The 24,846-nt window shown below is 38.7% G+C and overlaps 2 protein-coding genes across 4 annotated transcripts in view; one reads left to right on the top strand and one right to left on the bottom strand.

Annotated features, from left to right (window-relative positions):
* LOC149318895 (tetraspanin-14-like) overlaps nt 1-17,696 on the top strand; it is a 52,925-nt gene extending 35,229 nt beyond the window's left edge. Inside the window, exons 4-9 of the mRNA XM_089510642.1 lie at nt 827-973; nt 8,676-8,846; nt 11,133-11,258; nt 11,527-11,571; nt 12,377-12,496; nt 15,059-17,696. Coding sequence (XP_089366768.1) covers nt 827-973; nt 8,676-8,846; nt 11,133-11,258; nt 11,527-11,571; nt 12,377-12,496; nt 15,059-15,130 — 681 coding nt within the window. The 3' untranslated portion in view covers nt 15,131-17,696. The remainder of the gene's footprint in view (nt 1-826; nt 974-8,675; nt 8,847-11,132; nt 11,259-11,526; nt 11,572-12,376; nt 12,497-15,058) is intronic.
* Nucleotides 17,697-18,168: 472 nt separating this feature from the next.
* LOC149318894 (rap1 GTPase-GDP dissociation stimulator 1-like) overlaps nt 18,169-24,846 on the bottom strand; it is a 60,309-nt gene continuing 53,631 nt past the window's right edge. For all 3 annotated transcript variants that reach the window (XM_089510638.1, XM_089510639.1, XM_089510641.1), the window contains one exon: nt 18,169-22,937. In XM_089510638.1, the coding sequence (XP_089366764.1) occupies nt 22,795-22,937 (143 nt within the window). In that variant the 3' untranslated portion in view covers nt 18,169-22,794. The remainder of the gene's footprint in view (nt 22,938-24,846) is intronic.

Below are 24,846 nucleotides of genomic sequence, written 5' to 3'. Positions count from 1 at the left end.
GTAAAGAGTTGGGAAATAATTGTCAAGATCTTTAAAAAAATGTGAATCCTCTAAAATGTGAAGGACCATCTTTGGTTTATCTATTCTAGCTCATCATTACATAAGTCATGTTTTTTAAAAAAATTACCTAGGGCTGCAGTTTTGTGATCTTTAAGCATTTTGTTTTGGACTACAGTTCCCATCATCCTGCCCAGCATGGCAATGCTGGCTGAAGTTGGAGGAAGTTTTGATAAATCACATGAGGAAAGTACTAGATTATGAAAAACGGAGTAAAGTCAAACAGAAATAAAAGTCAGGCTACCTCTCTCCAGCACATGAATGCCATCTAGTGGAGGAGGCCTGTTTTGACTACAAAGCCCTCAGATGGGCTGCAAATTGAATCTTTTCTGGACCTTTTTACCATGACAAATTCAGGTCTGACAGTAAGCCGATGCCTCTGCTGATTCACCATACAAGTTACTTACATGGTCCACATATTTCCAAACATATTGATTACAGTTACATTTTAGGTGTCTACATATATATACTTGAATGTGTTGCTGGAAATCTGGCTTCTGATTGCAACATTCATTCTCATGCATTTTCCAAGCACATTTCTGAAGCCATAAGAATTAGACGTTTGCTTTATGTGTCACATTTATTTTTAAAGAGAGAAAGATGAGCTGTTGCTTTCAGACACTCTTATCTACTTGCCTTAAGATCAGTATTTCTATGAAAGTTTGACATTACAGATTTTGAGTAGTGTTTGAAGTATATGGAACCATACTGGGGGATAGGATGTTTTATAAATGGAGCAGGTTCTCACTCTTTGTCCTTTTTCTTTTAGGGGGTCTTATCAGACTTATCCAAAATGACCCGTCTCCATGGCTTTGACCCTGTGGTCCTTATCTTGTTTGTTGGAGGGATAATGTTCGTTCTGGGATTTGCTGGCTGTGTAGGAGCTCTGCGGGAGAACATCTGTCTTCTGAAATTTGTAAGTAGTTGGACTGTGGCATGTTTATTTTATGTGTGACATCTGCTGCTTTCGTGGGTGGGATGGTGATACAGTAAGAAAAAAAAGACAAACCAGAAGTACAAGTCTATGCACACATTAAGGTTAGATATTGGGCCTATTGTTTGGTAATGTATTAAATTCCAAGCTTGAATACAAAGGAGTATGAGTTGTACTTCCCAGAAATTGGATTCTGGAATTTGGTGCTAATTAATCATGAGTTACTGAGACAAAAGCTCTTGAGAACTGCACAAAACAAATGAAAATCATTTTCTTTCATAGCTCAGATAAACCTGCTCTGTGAGTTACTATCGAAGAGTTACCTCTATTTTTGAGCTTGCATCTTTGAAAAGATTTAATTTTCTCTATCTAGTTCTCTTATTTCTCTGTTAGGTGTACTGAATTATGGCATATGTCTCAGTGCATTTCATAGATTCTTACAATGGAAGAATATAAGTTTTTCTTTTGTAGGGTTCTGTGGCTATGTGTGTCTGCTCTGTAAAGCTTTTTTTCTGTCTTGTTTTGTCTTAACTCAGGGTTGTCCCCAGAATTAGGCTGAGGGAGGTGCCTATTTAAGGCTGGGGGTTCTTGGGGAAGCTGGCTATTATTTTTTTTTTTTTAATAATATTTATTAAAGTTTCAACAATTAAAAACAAATAAAGAAAACTATTTATAACCAATGCTTATAATATTCATCAGTTCACACCATACAAACCTTGTCCTTAATACTTCCTAACCTTCAGTTCTTTCCTGCTTGTTTATACATAAATCCATCCTTGCTTAATATAACCCAACTATAATTCAAAGTCATTATTATGTACAGCTTATCCCCTTCTCTTTATCCTACCTAGCCATGGACTCTGGCTGCTTCGCCAGTAGGGGCTCTGCCTTAAAAATAAATTGAGATGGCCTTGAGAGCAACCTAGCATTTGTCCCTCCATTAAATTTCCTAAGTCATTAAGCCAACAGTAACAAATATGAAATATATCTTACAATAGAGAGGGCATATATCATCTATAATATTCCTGCTCCCACTACTACATTTCTTCCCCATTGTTCTTGAAGAGATTTTATAACAACGGTCCAGTCCTCTCTGTACTTGCTTTGTGATTCGTTATGAAGAGCCTCCGACAGTTTATCCATTTCCATCATATCAAGTAATTTATAGGTCCAATCTTCTTTGCGAGGTATCATTTTGGATTTCCAGTTGCGTGCATATATTATTCTTGCTGCCGACAACATATAAAAAATTATTTTGCCACATTTCTTTTCCAAGCTAAAGTCTATTATGTTCAACAAGAATACGTCAGGTGAAAACTTAAGTCTTACATCTATAAGTTTTTTAATTTCAAAATATATCATTTTCCAGAAATTAACTGCATGCTCACATGTCCACCACATGTGATAAAGAGTTCCCTGGATTTTCCCACATTTCCAACATAAATTATCACTACAATTATACATTTTACTTATTTTTACGGGAGTTAAATACCAACGATAAAAGATTTTGTAGTAACTTTCTCTAATGCTTTGACTGCAAGTATATCTAATTCTTTTTTTCCAGGAATATTCCCATTGATCTAAAGGGATCACCACATCAAAATTTCTCGCCCATTTAATCATATTATCTTTGATTAACTCATCTTCCATTTGATAGGCCAAGATACATTTGTACAGCCTTGATATTGGTGCCCTCTTATCTGATAGCAATTCTACCTCCAGATTTGAGTCGGTATTGCCTATCCCCCCTTGTTTCTGATCCATACTGAAGCGTTCCCGCAGCTGTCTATAGAAGAACCATGAAATATCAAGGCCTTGATTTAAAAGACTTTCATGAGTTTTAATCTGGTATTTCCCATCCCGCTGAACTAATAAGTCTTTATAATAGATCCATTCATCCTTTTTACTACTATATTTAAAAAAAGCTTCCTGTGGAGATGCCCACATTGGGATTTTATCACAAATTAGCCTTTTATACTTTTTCCATATCCTTAGTAGAGGTCCTCTTACAAAGTGGTTACTGACATCCCTATTTGCTCTTTCTTTATCATAGAAAAGGAACGCGTGCCAACCAAACCTCAAGTTAGTGTGTTCCATGCTTAATAAATCTTCATCCGTTAAGCTTATCCATTCTTTCAACCACAATAGGCATGATGCCTCAAAATAGATTCTCAGGTTAGGCATAGCGAGTCCTCCCCTTTCACCTACATCTTGTAGGTATTTCATCTTTATTCTAGGTTTTTTACCTTTCCATACAAACTTTGAGAGACCCTTTTCCCACTCTTTAAATGGTTTCTCGTTTCTGATTACTGGTATTGTTTGAAACAAAAATAGAAACTTAGGGAGGATATTCATCTTTATAGCTGATATCCTTCCCAGTAGTGATAAGCTCAGATCTTTCCATCTTTTTAGATCTTTTTTAACACAATCCCATAACTTCTCATAATTATTAGCAAATAATTCTGAATTTTTATTTGTGATCCAAATTCCTAAATATTTGGTTTTTTTATGCACTTTTATCCCAGTAATTGTTTCCAATTTTTGGGTCTCGCTTAATGTCATATTTTTCACTATAATTGCCGTTTTGTTCTTGTTAATTTTTAAACCAGATATCAATTCAAATTTCTTAAGTTCCCTCATCAATTCCAGTGAATCATTTAAAGGATCACTTAAAGTCACCATCAGATCATCAGCAAAGGCCTTCAGCTTATATTCTTTTCTTTGAACTTGGACCCCTTTAATATTTGAATTTCCTCTTAAGGTTTGCAGCAATGCCTCAAACACCAACACGAAGAGAAGGGGTGAAAGAGGACACCCTTGCCTTGTACCCTTCGTTATGCGCAGAGCCTCAGTTCTTTCTCCATTTATCCATAACCTTGCTCCTTGGTCTTGATATATTGCTCCAACCCATCTCATATAGTTATCCCCTAAATCAAATTTTCCCATAACACATTTTAGCAGAAACCATGAAACATTATCAAAAGCCTTCTCTAAATCAAAAAAGAAGGCTGCAAATTTCTTATTAATAGACACTTCATGATAGTCAACTAAATTTAAATAATGCCTAGTATTGTCTCTAATGTATCTTTTTGGTACAAAGCCTCTTTGATCTTTATGAATAATTGAAGTGATATTTTTTTTCAGTCTTTCTGCTAAAATACTCGCAAAGATCTTGTAATCGTTATTTAAAAGTGATATAGGTCTATAGTTTATCACTTGGGTCAGGTCTTTTCCCTCTTTTGGAATAAGGGATATAGTTGCTTCTTTCCAAGTTGTGGGAAAATATCCTTCCTTCAGATTATTCATCATATTTTTCAATGGTTCTACTAATTCTAGTTGAAAAGTCTTATAGTATAAGGCTGAAAAGCCATCTGGACCAGGAGCAGAGCCAGATTTACTATCCTTAATGGCATGAAGTACTTCTGCTATGGTAATTGGCTGATTCATCTGAGCCTTTTGTTCTGGTGTTATTTGAGGAAGGCTACTATTATTTACATATTGATTTATTTCCTTTACATCTTCTTCATGTTGATTGTATAAGTTCTTGTAGTAGTTATAAAAAATCTGTTTGATTTTATTTCGATCCGTAACAATTTGTTGGCCTTGTTGGATCTTAATTATCAACTTTTTCTCTTTTTTTTCTTTCAGTTTACTGGCCAACCATTTACCCGACTTGTTTGAATCTTGAAAGTTCTTTAATCTTAAATATTTAAGCTTTTTTTCTATCTCTTCTGTAAGCAAGATAGACATTTGTTTTTGTAGTATTTTAAACTCCGAATTAATCTTTGAATTTGTAGGATTTTTATGCAGTTCTTCTTCTTTTACTCTCAATTTATCTGTTATCTCTTTCAATTTTTCTTGGTGTTTTCTTTTCATTTCCGCATTTTTCTTTATGAAAAAACCTCTTAGGACTGCTTTTGATGCTTCCCAAACAATCGTATCTTTAGTGCCTTTCCCCATGTTTTCTTGAAAATAATATTTAAGTATTTCTTTGGCATCTTCTACTATTTTGGGGGATTTCAAAAGTTTTTCATTTAATCTCCAATTATACACTGCTTTTTTAATTTTGATTTTTAGAGAGATGGGATTATGGTCTGATAGAGATCGTGGCAGAATGTCCATCTTAGTCACTTGAGTAGAGAGACCTTTAGAGACTAAATAAAAATCTATTCTTGAGCAAGATTTATGCCTGCTGGAAAAAAAGGTATAATCTCTTGCATTTCCATATAAGTGTCTCCAGGCATCTATTAAAGTCTGAGATTCCATAAGTTTAAAGAAGGAAGCCGGTAATTTCCCTTGTCTCTTCTTCTTCCCTTTACTTTGAGATCTATCTATTTCCGGGTTTATTACCGCATTCCAATCGCCCATCATAATCACATTCGAGTAATCCCAGTTCAACATCAGTTTATATAAGGAGTGATAGAATTTGTCCTTTCTTTCTTGAGGTCCATACACTCCTACCAGAAGAATTTTCTGGTTTCCTGTCTCAATTTCAACACCTATGTAATGTCCCTCCTTGTCATTGAAGACCTCTTTAGCACTAATATTGTGTTTAACATAAATAACAATACCTTTTCTCCTTTTTTTGGAGGATGAGATAAACTCTTTTCCTAATTTCTTATTTTGCAATAGCCTTTCGTCTCCTTGTTTTATATGCGTCTCTAATAAACAAATCACATCCTTTTTAAGTTTAGTTATATAGTGGAATACCTTTTTCCTCTTAATCGGTTGGTTAAGTCCTTTTATATTCCAAGATAAACAATCCATCAATTCTAATTAGATTTAATGCAAAACTACTTTCCCTTTATTTTTATTTTTTATTTTTCCCCCTTGAAATGTCATTTTATTATTAAAAGTTTTTTGGATTACCTTTTCATCTGAATCCGATGGTTCTTTCTCATCCAAGGAGTCATCTTTATTTTCATCCTTTCTATCGTCATCATCTTCTCCTTCCTCGGCAGCTTCTTCTTCTCCTCCTAGATCTTCAGTAGGGCTATCTTTGTTATTATAATCATGATTATCTGAAGTATTTATGATTTTTTTCCAAATTTTTTCCAAAATTCTTTTGCTTTTGAAACTGAATTTAATTTAAACCATTTTTGATTCCATTTCACCGAGATGCCTTCTAGTTTCTCCCGTTTATATAACACTTTGTATTTATTGAGATTCATTGTTATAAACTTATAGTTTCCTCTTTTTTGGAGAATCCTCTTAGGGATGTCTTTAAAAAATTTCAATTCGGATCCCTCGACTTCCAACGGGTTTCCATAGCTCAAAAACAGCAGCTCGTCCCTAACTTTTTTTCTCACAAATGATATCACCACGTCCCTGGGGAGAGATTTTTCTTTGGCAGTGATGGAATTCACTCTAAATAATTTATTTACGTCTTTAAGAAGATCTTGATAAGGTATTTCCATATATTCAGCAATTGCTGGAAGAAGATAGTCATATAGATTTTCTTGTTTTTGTTCTTTCAGGCCCCGAACTTTCAAGGAGTTTTCTCTCTGCTTCAATTCATCCAAAGCTCTAGCATCTTGTTGTTGCTCCTGATGTTGCCACAGTTCAGATGTTTTTTCCTTTAAAGTCTGTGTTGTTTCTTCCAATTTATCAATCCTAATGGTTATTTGAGAAACTTCCTTCCCCATCTCCTCCAAAGATTGCTTTATCCCTTTTAATTCAGATTTAAGTTCAGACTTCAAATCTGCTTTCACATCTCTTCTCAAATCCTTTATCTCCTGCCTAAAGTTCTTTTCCAAATCTTTTCCATTCTTTTCCATCTGGACTGATAGTCTCTTTATTTCCTCCATTATTGAAGTCTGTTCCGTCGAGTTTCTCCTATTAGCTTGGGATGACATTTTAACTGAGTTTTGTCTTGTGTTCATTATAGACACTTTTATCCTCCTTAATCACTTTATATCTCTCTTCTTTTTTCTAAAAAAAAAAAAAAGAAAAAAAAAGAAAAAAAAAAGAAAAAAAACCACTTTCTTTCTTAGAGATTTCAAAATAATGTGTTCAAACAATAGAGGCAGCTCCCACTGTTCCTACTGCCAGGGTACAGAGAGGGAGGAGAAAATAATGTATTCTGACCCTGCAAATACTTATCTGATTTTCCTTTATCCCTTTGTCCTATGCTCCTTAAATTCAGGACTATAGCTTTCTTTAATTTATTTGTTTATTTATTTAATATTTGCTTGGAGCTTCACTCTTCAGTGGTCTTAATGCTCTTAGTAGTCTTGATATTACATCCATCAGGTACTACAATCATTTTTTTCCTTCTTAATTAACAGGTTTCTCTCTGCATCCGTTTGCCACAACTAAATTGCACTTTCCAAGCCTCTACAACTTCTCCTCTTTCCTTCTCTGTAAATTTACACAGCTGAGTTTAGACCATTCAAGCATATACTCCCAAAGAAATGGTTTTAAAATGATTCATTTCTTCCTTTACAGTTGGTTCACTTAAGTAGAGTATTAAATCAGAACTTTTTAGCCCAGCAAGCTGCAATAAATCAAGGCTTAAAAGTATCAAGTAACAGTTTGTAGCAGTTTGTTGCAAATCGCTGCCGCTCCCTCACAGTCTTCCCCAATAGCCTGTATAATCACAGCTGCAGCTGTAGATGGCAATCCCTTCTCAGCAGAAAAAAGAAAAAACAATAACCAGATAGCAGGCTGGTTCTCTTTCAACTTATAAGTGTATAAGCACTGAATTCCAAAGAAAGTTGACTGAAGGTATTCAGGCTTTATGTCTTGTGTACCTCTTTTTTTCCAAATTTAAAATAGGACCGGCAGAGGCGCTTGTAGCCTAGGCTTTTCTCGCCCACGGGCGGGCTCCCGCGGCTCCCTCCGCTTCTGTTGGGGCTTTCCTTCGGGGCTCCTCCAGGATGCACCTTGAAATGCCCTTTACAAAAAGCCGGGAATTGAGCCTTTGTGGGGATCCTCTGGAACTCTCCTATCAGGAGCAGTTTGACCCAGAAACTGCTATTCACGCTGGGCTATCTCCCGCGGGTCGAGAGCTGGCTGACAGAGAAACGCCAACCCGCTCCTCACGCCTCCGTTCGCTGGCTATTATTTCAGGTAGCAAAATGCCTTGGGTCAGGCCACTTCAGGCTTATATTTGGCAAGCTCTGCATCTGGGGTGAGAATAGTGTGGCTTTCCAGATGTTGTTGACCAGCAACTCCCAGCATTACTTACCATTGGCTATGCTGGCTAGAATTGTTGAGAGCTGCACTCCAGCAGCTGGAGGATTATATGATTCCCATCCCTGATTTGCATAATGAAAATCCTTATTTGCATATTTCATTGGTTTGCCAACCTGTGAGCATCAGGACGCCCATTTCCTATTGTGCCATCTGTCAAGGAACCTGACTGTGTTGTAGAGGCAGATGTTAAGATGTCTATGAGAAACTAATCAGATACATGCACACTGAGTTTGCCTCAAAATGTACCATATGCTCTAAAAATCCTGTATATAAAAAAGGAGAAAATCAGCAGAAGTTAAAAAAGCTGTCTTTGAAAGAAAATTGATTGCAGCCAGTGATGTTCTTGTTGAAGAACTCTTGGGAAGCTCTCAAGAAACCCCCAGAGACCCCTGGAATATGTTTGGGAAACATCTGGCCAAGCTCTTCCTCTCATCTTAATTGATTGTACATCTCTCTCTGCCCACACTTCCTTGTCCCTGTTTTGCAGTTCTGTGGCACAATTGTATTAATTTTTCTCATGGAGTTGGCGGTGGCTGTTCTAGCATTCTTGTTCCAAGACTGGGTGAGGGACCGAGTGGAGACATTCTTCAAGAACAATATTAGATCTTACCGAGATGACATTGACTTGCAGAACATCATAGATTCCCTGCAGAAAATGGTAAGCTGTTTTGATAAATGGTTCTTGATGTACACAGTGGTTGTTAAAAATGTGAAACAAGTTGTGCCTTGTGTTCCTTTTTTGTATTATTTTTGAATAAGAGGAGCATGGAAACGGATGAGTGAGAGGGAAGTTAATACTGGATATGTGACCAAAGCTCATAGGATACAGCCTTACATCAGATTGGATTTTTGCACCTTGCCTATTTGTGTTTTGTAAACCTTTCATTACAGCAGAGATTGGCAACCCTTGGCCCTTGGTGCCATTTCATATGGTTTTCTGCCTAATTTCAAAAAGTCTTTGTAAATAATTTGTTCAAATTTTTGGCAAAGGCAGTTTGTCACCCCTGCCCTTACAGCCAGTGAGATGGAAAGGAAAACCAGTAGAGGCAGAGGAGAGAAAGCAGGTTGGGGGAGAGAAAAATAGGGGCAAAGAAATGGCTAGAAAACTATTGCTCTTCAATCCTGTGCCATTTGTTGGATTCTCTAAAACTGCTCATGGAAGGCAGAAGAAAGTTTCAAACTTTTTGTGTCCGGCAATGGATTGGCTATGTAAATAGGGCACATCAGGGTGTAATTCTTGTATAAATGAAATCAGGGGTCAGGAACGTGTGACCCTCCAAATGTTGTTTGGCCATAGTTTCCATAAGGTGTACTGAGCTTGTAGACAGTGGTTAGGATCATGGGAGTTGCACTTAAATAAAATATGTAGGCCTCACTTTCCCCACCCTGCTTCAAAATAACAGTTACAGCTATAGCCAAGCTACATGATCAGTTTCCTATTTGTTTCTTTGTTGTTCTGCACATTAAAAACTAGCATGTCTAGCAAGAGGTTGCAGTTGAGAACTGTTGTCCTTACATGCTACATTTTTTGGTGTACAGTGTGCCTGTGTCATACGCGGCTTTCAACATACGCTGACAGCCACCAGGGAGCCCAAGGGAGCGCGCGAGGCGCAAGGGGCAGTGCATCCCATTAAGAGTAATGAGGGGTGCACCCATGGCACACGTGCTGCTGCAGCACCACACCGCCGTGCACCATGTCATGCACAAGCCCCATTATTTTCAATGGGGCTCAAGCATGCACATTTTTTAAACTCGGTGTGTGTGTGTGTGTGGAATGGATCCCTCGCGTAAAAGAAGGGCGCACTGTACAAGCTACTGCTTACATATAGAGAGCATTCAGATATTGGTTAACCTCCCCAGCAATCTAGACCTCAGCAACAGATATGTTACTTCATCTTCTGTCACTATGCTTAGTTTCTTGGTAGGTAGATCTTCCAGGATAAGTTAAAAGAAAAAAGAGTCCTGAGCGGCTCTTTAAAGAGAGGTTACGGGGCAGCATTTTGTTAGTGACTTGCATGCACATAAGTGTGGCTTATGAGTATCCTTGTCTCATTTTGTATGGGTTGCAGGGGGCAATTCTCTAGCACTTAGCTAAACTTCCCCCCAACAACTGTCAGGCTCCAGAAGTGGATGCAATTGCTGCTGCTTATCAGTGAAAAGGGGAAAGTGGAGGTGGCAATTTAGACAATAAAGATGTGGTTGGCCTGGTCTCAAGAAAAGGAGGGTGCATGCCATCTATGAACATACCCTTGTTTCTTCCCCCTTTTCAGTTGAAGCCAATGGCTTCTTCATCTTCTGAACTGTCTCCCATCTCACTCCATTTCCCTCTGGTAAGCAGTGGGAACAGAATCCCCTCTCACTTCTTGACAGCTCTGGAGTCAAAGGGAGAACACAGGACAGAACATTATCCTGTAGGATTTCATCCACTGAATTTCTCTTGGTGAAGATGCTCATATAGAAATGCGCAGGGGACTATATTGCTGCAGCTGTTGTCTTTGGTCTGGTTCTACAGCTTTTAAAAATACTACCTCTTCTTGTTTTTGTTGTAGTATAGCCTTTCCTCCCTTATGCAGCTGCATTAGCCTAACCAAATAAAGCAGTAACAGAGCAGGAATTTGTGTCTTAATTATGCTGAAAATACCAGATGTTTTTCTTACCAAGGGTAGCCCTCCAGATCTTGTTGGACTGTACATTCCAGCAGCCCTAGTGAGCTTAGCCAGTGGTGAGGAATGTTGAGAGTTGCAGTCCAAAAAATACTGGAGGGCTAAATGTTGCCTGACTCTGATCTAGCCCATCAAACCTAGCATTAAACAGGAGCAGTTTTTGTAGCCCTTGTTTTTAACAACACTGATGTAGTTAGACCTCATTTTGGGAAGGAGTTGCGTGCATTGAATACTTCTGGGCATTACTTTCGTAACAAGGAATGATTTTATCTCTTTTACAGAATCAGTGTTGTGGTGCCCAGGATCCCAATGACTGGGACCTTAACATTTACTTCAACTGCAGTAGCTCAAGCAAAAGTCGTGAGAGGTGTGGGGTCCCTTTTTCCTGTTGTGTCCAAGATCCTGCAGTGAGTTATTTCCTGTCTTCTTTGCTCTATATTAATATTGGAGATTGGGAAGGGAAATGTTTCCTGAACAGTTTATATGAATGTGTCCGTGAGCGATTGAAAGAGAGGGGAAAAAATATTTGTAAAACACCTTCTAAAACCATGAACGTGTAATACTCTCTACAAGACTTTTCATCCTCTCTTCCTGTGTTTAAAAACAAGAGTTTAGAAATCCCATCATGCTTAACAAGCTATATTAAAAATTTCTCCTGTTCTTTTTATTTTTTAGCAAAGTGTTGTGAATACACAATGTGGCTATGATGTCAGAAATATGGTGAGTATTTTAAGTATTGCTGTTTTTCTATTCCCCCCCCCCCATTTTTTCCTCCCACTCCAAGCCCACATCCTGGTTTTGCTTTCCCACAGATCCCACTTGAGATCAAAGGTTCTCAACTGTTGATCTTCCAGTTGGTTTGGACTTTGGCTCCCAGAATTCTAGTCAATATGGTCAGTGCACAGGAATTCTGAAAGTTGAAGTCCCAAGCATCTGAAGATTGAAAAGTTGAGGATCACTGTTTTAAAGACAATGTCTTCTGAAACCCAATCACTAAAGAGATGACTGCAGTGAGACTTCTAGTGGTTGAGGCCAAAGTTTCTTCATGTTATAGTGAACAGAACCAGGTAATAAAACTTGCAGAATACATTTCAGGAAGAAATTATTTCACTTGTTTAGGTGGGTGAATCTTTGGTTTTGGTGCAGACGTTAAACTGTTCTTAGCACAGTCATCCCTCTAGCAGATGGTTGTTGTGTGCCTTCAATTCCTTTCTTGTCTTATGGTGACCATACGGCAAACCTATGGGGTTTTCTTTGCAAGATTTGTTCTGAGGAATTTTGCCCTTGCCTTCCTTTGAGGCTGAAAGAAAGTGACTTGTACAAGATCACCCAGTAGGATTTCATGGCCAAGTGTGGATTTGAATCCTGGTCTCTAGAGTTATAGTCTAATATTCAAACCACAATATCATGCTGGCTCTTCTTTAGCAATGAATTCCCATTTATGCTATTTAAATTAATTGCTCTAACATCAAACAAGCAGCAAAAACAATATACACGTGTGTAATAGTTGCTTTTATTTTTCTAGTCGGTGTCTTTATGGGATGAACGAATCTATACCAAAGGCTGCATCCCAGCACTGGAAGCATGGTTGCCACGGAATATTTACATTGTGGCAGGAATTTTTGTAGCAATTTCATTATTGCAGGTGAGTGGCCCATTGATATGGCAAGTCTATATGCTAGGGCTCTTTCACACATTTAGCATGCTAAGATTCTACTTCAGCTAGCATGGCTCCATCCAGTGGAATTCTGGGATTTTTAGTTTGGGGGGCATTTAGAATTCTTACCCAGAGAACTGTAGTGCCTTAAACAAACAATCCCAGAATTACACAGGATTCAACTGTGACAGTTGACTGTCATTATTTACAGTATTAAAGTTGATGGTGGTTTCATTAGAAAAATGTTACTGCTGAATTGTGCGTAAAGCATAATTTTATGTGAAATTTGGGGGATTCTCCTGGTTGTAACATGCAGTGTAATTTTCAGCATGCATGTACTCTATTTCATCCTGTCCCTGCCCTTGGAATTTGCTCCCATTCTGGTGGATTCTGATACAAAGCAACACATATAGATCAGTACTTGTCACAAAAAAGCTCATGATTGAGTTGTGCTTATCCTGACTTCTGGTCTGCAGTAACCAAACAAGGGACAGAAGACCTAATCCATGGGTGGTCTGAAGCCCTTGCAAAATGTTCCTGATGGGTTCTGTGAGATTCCACCTTGTCTTCTGGAATTTCAAAGATGGTGGTGGGAGTAGGGATCACTTTGTGGCTTCCAGATGGTTGTATGTTTCTAACTCAGCACTTCAAATTGTTTCATTTTGGCATGTTACAGACTGCCTAAAAGCGGCTGTCTGCCAGCGCTGCTGGTTGCTCCACAAGCGAGCCACAGCAGCCAAACCGCACGGCTCCCGCGCGGAGCAAAAAAGAAACCCCAAAATGGTGCTTCTTCCCGCGGCACGGTTATGACGCCACGAGGCGCCAATGGCACTGGCACACTCGCGATGTCATAAGCGCCGTGCGATGTGTGGACGCTATGTGTCCGGCACGTAATAATGGCGGCGCCTGTGTGTATAGGGCGCCGCCATTATTACGCCCCGTCACGTGCTAGGGGTGAGGCCGGTGTGGACGCTAGGTCCCCAGCCAACCCCTAGCATGTGATGGGGGCGCCTCAAGAGCCCGTTTGTAACGGACCACAGTTTCTTGTGCCAAAATTTAGCTCAAAACAATTTGGTAAAGCCTCTCTGTTTGGAAAGGGCATTTAAGACTTCCAAACCAAAAATAAAGATACTGTATGGTGAATTAATGCAGTAAACTATTAATCCCGAATTCACAAGTGAGGTCCAAAACACACTGCAGAAATAATCCAGTTTGAGACTGTTTTAACTTCCCTGGCTCACTGCTAGGGAATTCTGGGAACTATAGTTTTGTGAGACATTTAGCCTGCTCTGTCAGAGAGCTCTGGTGCCACAATATACTCCAATTCCCAGGATTCCTGAGCACTAAGCCAGGACATTTAAAGCGGTCTCAAATTGGATGATTTCTGCAGTGTGTTTTGCACCTGAGTTTGCATGTGAGAAGGGCTTGCAAAGCTGATTAAGGAATCAAAGTGCAAGTCTGTTGCTTTCCTCCCATGAACCAGGAGCAGTATGTATTTATAAGCGGAGAATATGGATCACCAAAACACCTAACAAATTTAGGTTAAAATCTGTAGCCAATATATGTATCCAATTGAGCTCTCTCCTCCAGTTTACTATGGAGAAGTGGCGGGGACAAATTACTTTATAAATACCAATCATGCACATAATCATCGATAACTTCCCACCACCACAACAGTGATATTGGGGAAGGAGGCCCCTTTCCTGTTAAGGAAGACCCATAAAACATGTCCTGCTTTTGCTCTGTACTATTACAGAGCTTCTTTTTTCATATCTGGACAAACCCGAATTTGCAAGCTTTGTTTAAATTTGAATGTACTTCAAATCGCGTTTAATTCCCATTTTCCAATGGGATCTCCCCTAATGTGATAAACTCCATACAGACAAACACAGAGAGAGGGATGGAGGGAAAGGGGGATTTATTGGTTATATATTAGTAAAGCAATAGCTGATTAGCCACCCTGACTATATTGTTTTGTTCCCTACTGAGTCAAGAAGATTGTTCAGAGACATGTTTTTATATGCATTGTGTGGAGAAAGAGGGACTCAAAATAATGCGTGTAAAAATTCCCTCTGAAGGATCTTCTTTAGGGGGTCCCTCTTTTCTCTCACACATACATATCCTAGTGAAGATTTATGTAATTGCTAATGCCTTCTGAGGAGAATAGAGAAAATAGAATAATAAATTTGTAGTATGTTGGAATGGGAAAACACCTCCTTTCGAAGTTAAGCATCGGCATCTTAATGCAGTTGTAAAAGTGTTCCAATCTGAAATGATTGTTCATGTTTCTCTGTGGATTAAGCACAACAAACTGCTTTGGACCTGCATCACTGAAAATTCATACTTAGGTCTTTCTTTTTTAAAACCAGTGCTAAATAGTTTTTGCATATGAATTCTGTAATATCTCAGCACTATAGCAAAACTTCAAACACACAAGGCAGAATTTATCTCTTCATTGTTGTTGTAGGAAGAGCACCAAACTATGGAGCAGTTTATCTTTTCTAAATGGCCCTTGTTTTTTCACACAACCATTTTTTTTTTCTTTATTAGATATTTGGGATTTTCCTGGCCAGGACGCTGATTTCTGATATTGAAGCTGTGAAGGCAGGCTTCCGTTTCTGAAGATAAAAACAGATTGTCTGAAAAGACAAACTGATTCTCGTGACTCTTCATCATCACAGCAAAAAGAGAGGAAAGGAAATGAAACCTGAGAGCTAGAAATGGCTTGATGCATCTAGAACCTAAAGCCATACTATTTCTTTTTTAAAACAATGTCTAGCTGGATGCTATCCTGCTTAGTTAGAAGCAAGAACCAGGAAATCCTGCTCTTCTCACCCACCTCATGAATTGTTTTACAATTTTGATCTCTTGAAGAGAATTTTGTGTATCTACAGCCTTTTGTACCCAGAGGTGAAGACTCAAGTGTGCAACAGTGGACACTGCTAGAAACCCCTGCCCTAAAATGATTACTATCTATGTCTTAGTTCTCCTTTTACAGTAGTGACATCTTAGAATGGTTGCATTTCCAATGTTGATCAATGCCCAGAGGAAAGTCCCATGATGCCAAATGTTTACATCTTGGGGACCAGAGTGGTATACATGAAAGATCTTTGATACTTAAAAAAAACTTGTTCAGGGAATATTGTGCCTCTTGGCAAACTGAAGCATTCACTGTGTGAGCTTTTTAAATGGGAGCCATATTTATACAGATGGGAGGGCCTTCTAAAGTTGCCCAAAGTCTTAATGTGGGACCTTACCTTTGTAGAAAGACTGAGTTCCTCTTATTTTGACCAGATCTAATGTATCCATTTCAGGTGTTAGGGATCAGAAGAGAATCCTGGAGATTTTTCTAAATGACTTCCATTATAGTGAAAATCCTCACCTGTGCGGATTTATGAAGTAGTAGTGATATTCAGTAGCATTCGATCACAGACCTGTTTGGAAAGGTCAAAGCTGGATGCTCCTGTACTGCCTATTAGACCTTTGTGATATAGCATTATTTATAGATGTTTGAACAACAAAAAATGTTACTCTTGTTATTCTTACGATTTTTCTTAACACTGTTGCCTATAATACTCATTTCTAAAACCATTTATCTGCTGGACTGAAAAGTTGCTTGTGTTACTAGGTATGTGGAAGCATACTAGAAATGTCTGCAGTTCCATTTACTCTTGTTTTGTCCTTTTTGTGGCAGTATCTTTACAGAAATTAGAAACCTTTGAACGTGGGGTGTACAGCTTTTGCAGATCAGGGGGATATCTTTCTCCTCTGAGCCTACTGAGGTCTGTATTCTACTAGGTGGCCATATGTTGCCAGGGTGTGGCAGCACCGGCAAAAAAAAAGCAACCTCATCCCCTTTGGTGGCAAAAGATAGCAATTTTCCTTTAATCTAAAGCACAAAAGAGCTCTTGTTTCCAAGCTTTACAACAGTTCCAGGAGTTTTTCCTTATTTTAAGGGGAAATGGCTGGTTTTGGCTATTACTATGCCACTAAATTTTAGTGGCACTGGGCAGATTTGGAGAGAAGGGGATGGAAAAGTTCCCAAAAAAGGGAGCAGTGAGCCAGGTGCTTGTTACTTTAAACCTCATGATGGAAATTTGTCTATTATGTATATAATAAAGTCTCCTATTTATATGCAAGTTATGGGATGCATTGAAGGCATTTGGATGATGCAAGGCTCTTTTAAGAAAAAGAAAGTTAAATAATTTTGACATCATATGTGTGCAGTAGCACATATATGTGCCTGGACCTGGGCTTGTCCTGTTGTGTGGCCTGTATCAGAATACAGCTCTAGAGCAATCCTGCAGAGTTTGTGGCCCATCAGTTGTGCAGACTGCCAACCACCAGCAATTTGATATCTTGTGCTTTTGCTGTGTGCCAGAGACTGCTAAAATAGAAGAACTATGGGAGACATATCTTGCAGACTACTGTACGTAGCTGGCAGACTGCATTCTGCTTGGTGGAGCATAAGTTGGGCAGTTAACTTCTACAGCGAGATTGGGAATTGTGCAACTCTGAGATATTGATGGATTGCAAGTCCTAGCATTCCTCACCATTTATTGTTGTGGCTTGGGCTGCTAGGAATTGCTGTTTACCAATTTCTGAAGGTCCAGATGATTACAAGCTCTGCTCTAGACTCTTCCAGAAACCAGTTGTGTTTTACTGAAAATGGAAAAAGTGTTGCATTTCCCCTTTGAAAGCAGGGTTGACTTTGGCCTTGTGGGGGCATGTAATCTTTCTTTCATACTCATAGTTTTAGAGTGACCCTCATTTAAATGGATGGCTTGTGCCTTCAGATTTTTGGACCATCCTTTAGGTTGTGCCTATTTAGCTGCCTCTATAGAACATAGCTTTGGACAATGGAGTCACCAATGTGTTTCAGGGACCATTAGAATAACTCTGCATTGGGCTTCTTCCTAACAAGATAGGAATGATGTAGCCAAGGTTGCAGTCCTATGCACACTAATCTGGCATTAAATCTTACTGAATACAGGGGGATTTATTTCTGGGTAGAGACACAGAGGATTGCACTGAAGTGGAAGCACTTGGAATCTCTTAAAGTGAATGGGTTTTTAAATGTGCTTAACTCTTGCTAGATTGTCACTACTTTTCATATTGCTTTATTTTTCAGGGACTTTAAGCTTTCCTACATTGTCTAAATGCACATTAAAAAGTTTGTATTTGTGTACTTTTGTATCTTTTTGTGTGTGAAATAAGCAATCGGAATACATATATATATATATATATATATATATATATATATATATATATATATTCATATACACTATATATATATATATATATATATATATATATATATATATATAGTGTATATGATTCTCTTGTTCAAAGTGGAGCAGTTCTCTGTGAGAAATGCTATGCTATATTGTTTTATAGAAAACTGGTTTGAAAACAAGAAACCTTGAAGTTTTATGAGCTTGTATTTATGGTCTGATGAAGCTATTGTGTCAAGATCTGAAACTGAGCCTCTAGTGATTTGCTGATGGAAAGAAAAAAACTATTCCTACAATACTGGAGATGCTTATTGTGAGATATGAGCAACTTTTCTGTGTCAGCCATTATGTTTTCTGGTTATTTTTGGCCAAGGAAGGACACAGAACAGACACCTTGTCTGCCAGAAGATTGACCTCCTGTCTGAATACAATAGACATGGACAAGTGTGTCTAGTACTGGGTTTTATTTGTAAGATATGCTGAAGGTGTGAAAAACCTTTTCCTGTCGAGGGGCATGTCCATTTAGGAATAAGCTATTGGAGGCACATGCTGGAAGGTACATGCACACACAGATAGATCTTACTTGTTCTCTCTGCCACCTCATTTCTGCCACTTACATTCTCAATAGTTTGCATGTGGTCTTTGAGACTCAGGTTCACCACCCTGATCTACTGGCAAGATCTCTCTCTCCAGGTATGTGTAATGATTTCTCTCAACTCAAATAATTTCAACTCGTCCCAGGGACTGTTGATAAGGCTCTCTGATGTATGTTTACTCTCTTCTCTCTTAAATACAGTCAGAAAAATACTTCTTGCTGATTCTCCTTTTAGGCCCCATACTGACAGGCCAGAATAAAGCTGCTTCGGGTCACTTTGGAGGTATGTGTTTAAATGATGCATGCGTCCTAAGAGTCCGGAAGCCATGCCAAAGCCACGATCCAGTCCATCATTGAAACAGCATACCTCCAAAGTGACCTGAAGCAGCTTTATTTTGGCAGTCTGTATGGGGCCTTAGAAAACCATGGGATTTCTGGTTACTGATTTATTTTCTTGCAGTGGACTCCTTCAGTTTGCCCCAGGTAATATAATCACACACACACACAAAAGTCCTCTCTTGTTTCAGCTTTCACAAGTAACCTGAATTTTGGGGGTGCAAAGGAAGAAGGCTTTCAAATGTTAATACTTAGAAGTCATCTTGAGGATAATTTCTGTGTCTCAGTACTGTGAAGCAGCATCTGCAGCAACCACCTCTAAAGTTTAAGGCCAGCTGGCATATTCCTCACTTTATAAACATCAGGTGGTGCTGTGCACTTAGCAGTGAGCTACTGCTGCTAAGAAGGCCTCTCTCCAGTAAGGCTTGGCTTAGCTTGTGCTTATTTGAAGGCATATCAGCATACAAACTTCAGGAAGCTGAACCTGAAAAATTCTGTTGTGATGAATGGGAGTTCAATACCAAAGGAAATAAATGTAGTGGATTCTGCATTTAAGTGTTCTGCTTCTTTTCTGTTGACTCCTCACGGCTGGTAGCATAAACTATTAAAATGTTTCGTGAACATCTGATTGTAGAGGAGAAATCCTCAACCCCCATCAAACACAGAAGTACACTTCACCTCTTTTCTTTAAACAGCAAGGGTAAGGAACCTGTTTCTTCCCAGATATTCCTGGACTTCCAGTCCCACCAGTTTCAACCAAAATGGCTAGCAGGCATAGATGATTCAGTGACCCATGCAGACTGGCAGTGGGCAGCCAGCTCTGAGGATGCCTATTTTATTGTTGTGTGCCTTCAAGTCACTTCCAACTTATGACAACCCTAAGGCAAGACTTAGGGTTTTCTGGACTCACCCAAAGTCACCCAGTGGATTGCCCTGGCTGAGTGGGGAACTGAACCCTGATCTCCAGGGTCATAGTCCAGTGCTCAGATCACTACACCACTGCCTACTTTAGGCTGCCAGAAGTCTGTATTTAAAATTAAAATAAAAAACAGCTTCATTTATATACCACTTCATACTGAACTAGCAGTGTCTAAGTGGTTTATAACCGTAAGCTAGTTGCCCTCATTTTAGTGACCTCTGAAGGATGCAAACCTGAGTCAAGGTGGAATCCTTTTGCTGGTATTGAACTCGCAACCTTATGGTTTTGAGTGAGTGGTTACAGTACAGGCATTTAACCACTGCTTCACCAGGGCTCCCTAAACATAGTAATACAATGTATTAGTCTTCTCTGTATTATTTGATGGTTATTCCTTAATGCATGCATGCCAACACCAGAAAAATAAGCAGTGTGATTAACTTTTTTTAAAAAAAGAAACCCACTTAACTCACAAACACAGTTAGAAATTGATTTTATATTTCCCCTCAAAATTAAAAACAATTTTCTGCAAATGTAGCACAGAAGACATTACTCAAATAAATGTTCATTATGGAGTTGTTATGAATCATTCTTTTTAAAAAGCTGTTTGCGACATATATTGCTATTTAAATTCTGTTCCACAAAGAGCTTTCCGAACTGCCCACCAATCTTCTGTAAATATCCCGCTACATTTTGTACCACACTTCCTGAAGTTGTCTTGCATTTCATATTTGCAAAACAGGTTCTTGCATCCTCTATATACGGCATATATTTAATAAGTAGATTAATACTTAGCAATTATATAGCATTTACTGAGTGCTCCACATGATTGCTTTGTAATCTTTATAACATTATATTCAGTAATATAGTCATCAGTAGTATTACTCCCACACTTTCAACCTTTCATTAAGCTCTTCCCTGATGTACCATGTTCTGACCAGGTCCCACCTATCATAGGTTTTCTCTCAAGAATCAAAACTTAAGAACCCTAAAAAGCTATGGGGAAGTTTGTAAATAAATCTGAGTAAGAACTGTAGAAAAAATACACTGCTAAGTGTAGCCCAACCTACTACATTACATTGCTGACAAAGTCATACAGCATGGCTTTATAATGCTGGATTTCAGTAGAGGGAAGCATGCATGTTTGCTTCCTGATGTAAAACTCTCAAAATTGGCATGTATACAAAGCCACTTAAATTGGCATACATGCAACAAACTAGCAAGTTATGAGGAAGCTTAGGCTAGTACAAACCTCCAGATGCTTAAAGACTATTATTTTTCCAACTCTGGTCTACACAGTGTTACAGTCTTTGGCAGGGGGCTGTATCATCTGCTTCCCCTTCTCCAAATAGGGAAATGACACTTTCAGTTTAGGGCCAAGACTAGACCTCTTGTCACAATAGAGTACAGTCTCTATCTACATTCTGGGCAGGTGTATCCATTCTGAGCACACTCAGGTGCAAGACAAAAGGCAAGGCAAAACTGGATTTCTACAAGCTTTAATGTGCTAAGTTCCCATGTGGATGGGGAAGAGGTTGTGCTAACATGTTGCGGTTAAAGGGAAGAAGGTACAATAATCAGTGGATAGTAAAAGGAAGATGGTTGACTACAGCACTAGGAAGCAATCTCCAGCTTTGAGTCTGAGACATTGATGAGCCACATGCTAGTAGTGGGTATGGCCACTGCACATACATGTCATTCACAAACATCCTACCCAGTCCTACTTCCTCAGGAGATCCATGTACAGTTGGCCCTTCTTATACACGGATTTTTAATACATGGATTCAAGCATCTATGGTTTGAAAATGTTCAAAAAAGTATAAATTTCAAATATCAAACCTTGATTTTCCATTTTTTTTATAAAGGACACCATTTTGCTATGTCATTATATTTAATGGGACTTGAGCATCTGTGGATTTTGTTATCCATGGGGGATCCTGGAACCAGATCCAAGTGGATAACAAGGACCCACTGTATATCTAATTAGAGTATTTTCCCTGCCTTGTGCTAAGAGGCACTCCTTTTCTTAGCATGGAGATGTGATCTATAGTCAGTAACATGACAGCGGCAAGTTCTTTCCTGCTCTGGTGGGCCAGAGGCCTTTCATATCTTAATATTCATATTTATCCCATTTGGTTTTGAGGGTTCATCTGCATTTACAATTTTATGTAGTCTGCCTCAGAGTACAATTTCCCACTTAATTCACTTGTGTCCAGTCTTTCGGCAAGTGTCTAGCAAGTGAAGTTAAATCAGGACTGGGGATAATTGTACTGCAATTCCCATCATCTTTACCAGTGTAGCCAATATGGTATGATGTGAGTTGGAGTCCAACCACATCTGGAAGCCCCAATATTTCCCTCTTTGGTCTAAAGTATGCAACAATGCCAGTCTAGGGTGCTATACTGCAAGGTTTCTCCAGCCACCTGAACCAACTGGCAATTTTTTTTACCACATGCCAGGGACCAATACCATTTTTATTTCCCATTTATCTTATTTGCATGGTTTCCTTAAAACTCACTGGGGCCTGGAAGTTGCTGGCTTCTTGATTGGCACTGGTCTGCAGGCCACCACTTTCAGTAGCACTCCCTAGAATGGTTTTGCTTCTAAATATGCACCAGGTGATGGAGGTAGGGATGCTTGAGGTTTTCATTGTATCTGTGTTGCTCAACAACTCAGCTGCTAACTTGGGTACCTCCAGTTCAGATATCCTGTACTATAATTTAACTTTTGGATTTTCCACTTTTCTACATTTTTCCATACAGATCTTTGTTCAATTAACATAGGGAAATGCTTATTTTAGGAAAAGCATATACAAACAGACACATTTGGAGGAGACAATTATAAAGTTCATATTTAAATGTAGCTAAAAACTACATGATATAGAAATAGGATGGAATGAACTCTTGAAAGAAAGCATCAACAAGACACACACCAGAATTCTATCAACTCAACTGGAACTGCCAATTGTGGAAGAGGGGGTGCAACAAACACAAGTCCTATGAATAGTGAACAACATTGTTGTTTTTAAAAACTCACATGTATCTCCAAGCTACTCAGAAAGTTTAAGACCAGCTCCAATAATAATTTACTTCAATGCTTGCACTCAAATGATCAGCCCCCAAGCACAGCTTGTTAGCTGATGTAGCATTTTAATTGCATTATGTGTAGAAAGCTGTGATGGTTAAGGAGGGCTATATGCCAATATTTATTGTTCTAAGAGGCTCCTCTCCTCATTGAGAATCTGAAGAGCCATTAGAGCCTGTTTGGCCACATTCTCATTGATATGGCCACAGAGTTTCTCAAGGGTTTCTTTCATCTGGTCCGCTTCAGCTTCTTGTTTTAGGTCACCTAAAAGATACCAAACATAATTTAATAGGATAACCCATGAGAGTATAGGCGGAGTTAACAAGGAAAATGATGCATCTAGTAGTGCAAAAACCTGACCAAGCTACTTGGATTCTCTGGCTATGAAGCAGCAGTAGTATTTTAACTACTACTACTACTACTACTACTACTAAATTTTCTTTCTTTCCTGCCTCTTCTCAAGGCTAGAGGAGGGGTACAGCATGTTAAAATACAAAACACGATTAAAACATATAAACCCACAGTGAAAATACAATATGAAAAATCATTAAAATACACTCAATCCAGACAACTGCCTGGCAAGCTTTGTGTTGTTTCTTGTGTAGTTGCAGTGAAGCAAGAAGTGTTCTGAAATGAAAATCAGCTGATTTTGTTAGGAAGAGGGGAATCAAAACATTCATTTTCATGTAGGTAGTAGGGGTTGTGGCTCAATCGTTACATTGCTGTTGTACCTTATAACAATTGGTTTATGAGGGCCAAAACAGCCCTTTCTACTATCAGCTTGGACCTCAGCCCAATGATCAATTGTTGCATCAAGGCTCCTGCAATACCATTCCATTTAGTTGGCATATAAGAACCGTAACATAAACTCATTTATTTTCCAACATTCCTTTTCATATTTTTCACTTTTATGTTTTGTCTATTGGATTAAGGCATTAGAAAAGTCGCATAAGTTGCTTTTTTACTTTCCCTACATAGCTTCCTCAGTGAACAGTGCCCAAGGAACCTAAACATAAGAGCTATTCAATTTGTGAAGTTGAAGGCTTTCATGACTGGCATCCATAGTTTTTTATGGGTGTTTCAGGCTATGTGGCTGTATTTTAGAAGAGTTTTTTCTGATGTTTCACCACCATCTGTGGTTGGCATCTTCAGAGAATTTCTCTGAAGATGCCAGCCACAGATGCTGGTGAAACGTCAGGAAAAACTCTTCTAAAATACAGCCACATAGCCTGAAAAACCCACAAAAAAGCTATTCCATTGTTTGACAGTCTGTTTCAGATAGCCAACACTTTATTGACAGTATATTGAAACAGGATTGGGACAGCTGTCTGCCAAGTATGCTGTAGTTGCATCCTGCATTGAGCAGAGAGTTGAACTAGATGAACTCTAAAGCAATTTTAAGCTCTACATTTCTATCTTCTGGGTGTTCTGCTTTATTTTTGGCTATCTCTTCTGCCTGAATTACCAAAGCCAAGAGACTGATAGGCACTGCTAATACCTGAACTCAGTCCCAGAATATGTGTATGTTTCCATCTCTTTTGTGAAAACTTGTCCCTTACCCCCTTCAGTTTCAGTAAATGAAGGTTATAGCATTCACATTTATCTGTCCTCTGCTACATGTGTTTTGTTCTAGCCTATGTGGTAACAATCTGAATTTGGAATGTAAATTCATTAGAGACATAAGACCTGTTATATTTGGCTTATAATACTCATAGTGATCATGTTCATGTAGTGGTCTAGGACAATAAAACAGCTGGATAGGAGTTTATCTGGATTACCAAAAATGCCGTAACAGTGTGAAAACTTTTGAAGAACTGTTCATTAGGCTCATCAGTACCATAGGTGGCAAGATGTTGCTCTCATGATGGCTGATGATTTTATTTCAAGATGAAGGCTGTGGTATGCATGAAATTATTATGAGGTGGCATTTATCAGGTATGCGTCTATCTAGTAATGCATACTGGGAAAAGCAGAAATACCCAGTCTCCATTTCTGCAAGCACAAAGGACTGCCTCATGTCTTAGAGAAAACACAAGGTTAGGACTTTATTTTTTTGGTTTTGTCCTGCCAACAAATCAACTAGTGAGATTCAGTGATGCAGCAAACGGACATTTTGTATGTGTGAGAGAAGGGGGGGGGGGGTCAAACAAATTTGTTTTATAACTGAGAGCCT

This window comes from Sceloporus occidentalis, unplaced genomic scaffold, assembly GCF_023333645.1.
Source record: "Sceloporus occidentalis isolate IW3139 unplaced genomic scaffold, rSceOcc1.0.p SCAF_2, whole genome shotgun sequence".
Taxonomy (NCBI): Eukaryota; Metazoa; Chordata; class Lepidosauria; order Squamata; family Phrynosomatidae; genus Sceloporus; species Sceloporus occidentalis.
Note: the sequence above shows the minus strand (reverse complement) of the source record. Positions and strands in the feature narration are given on the sequence as shown.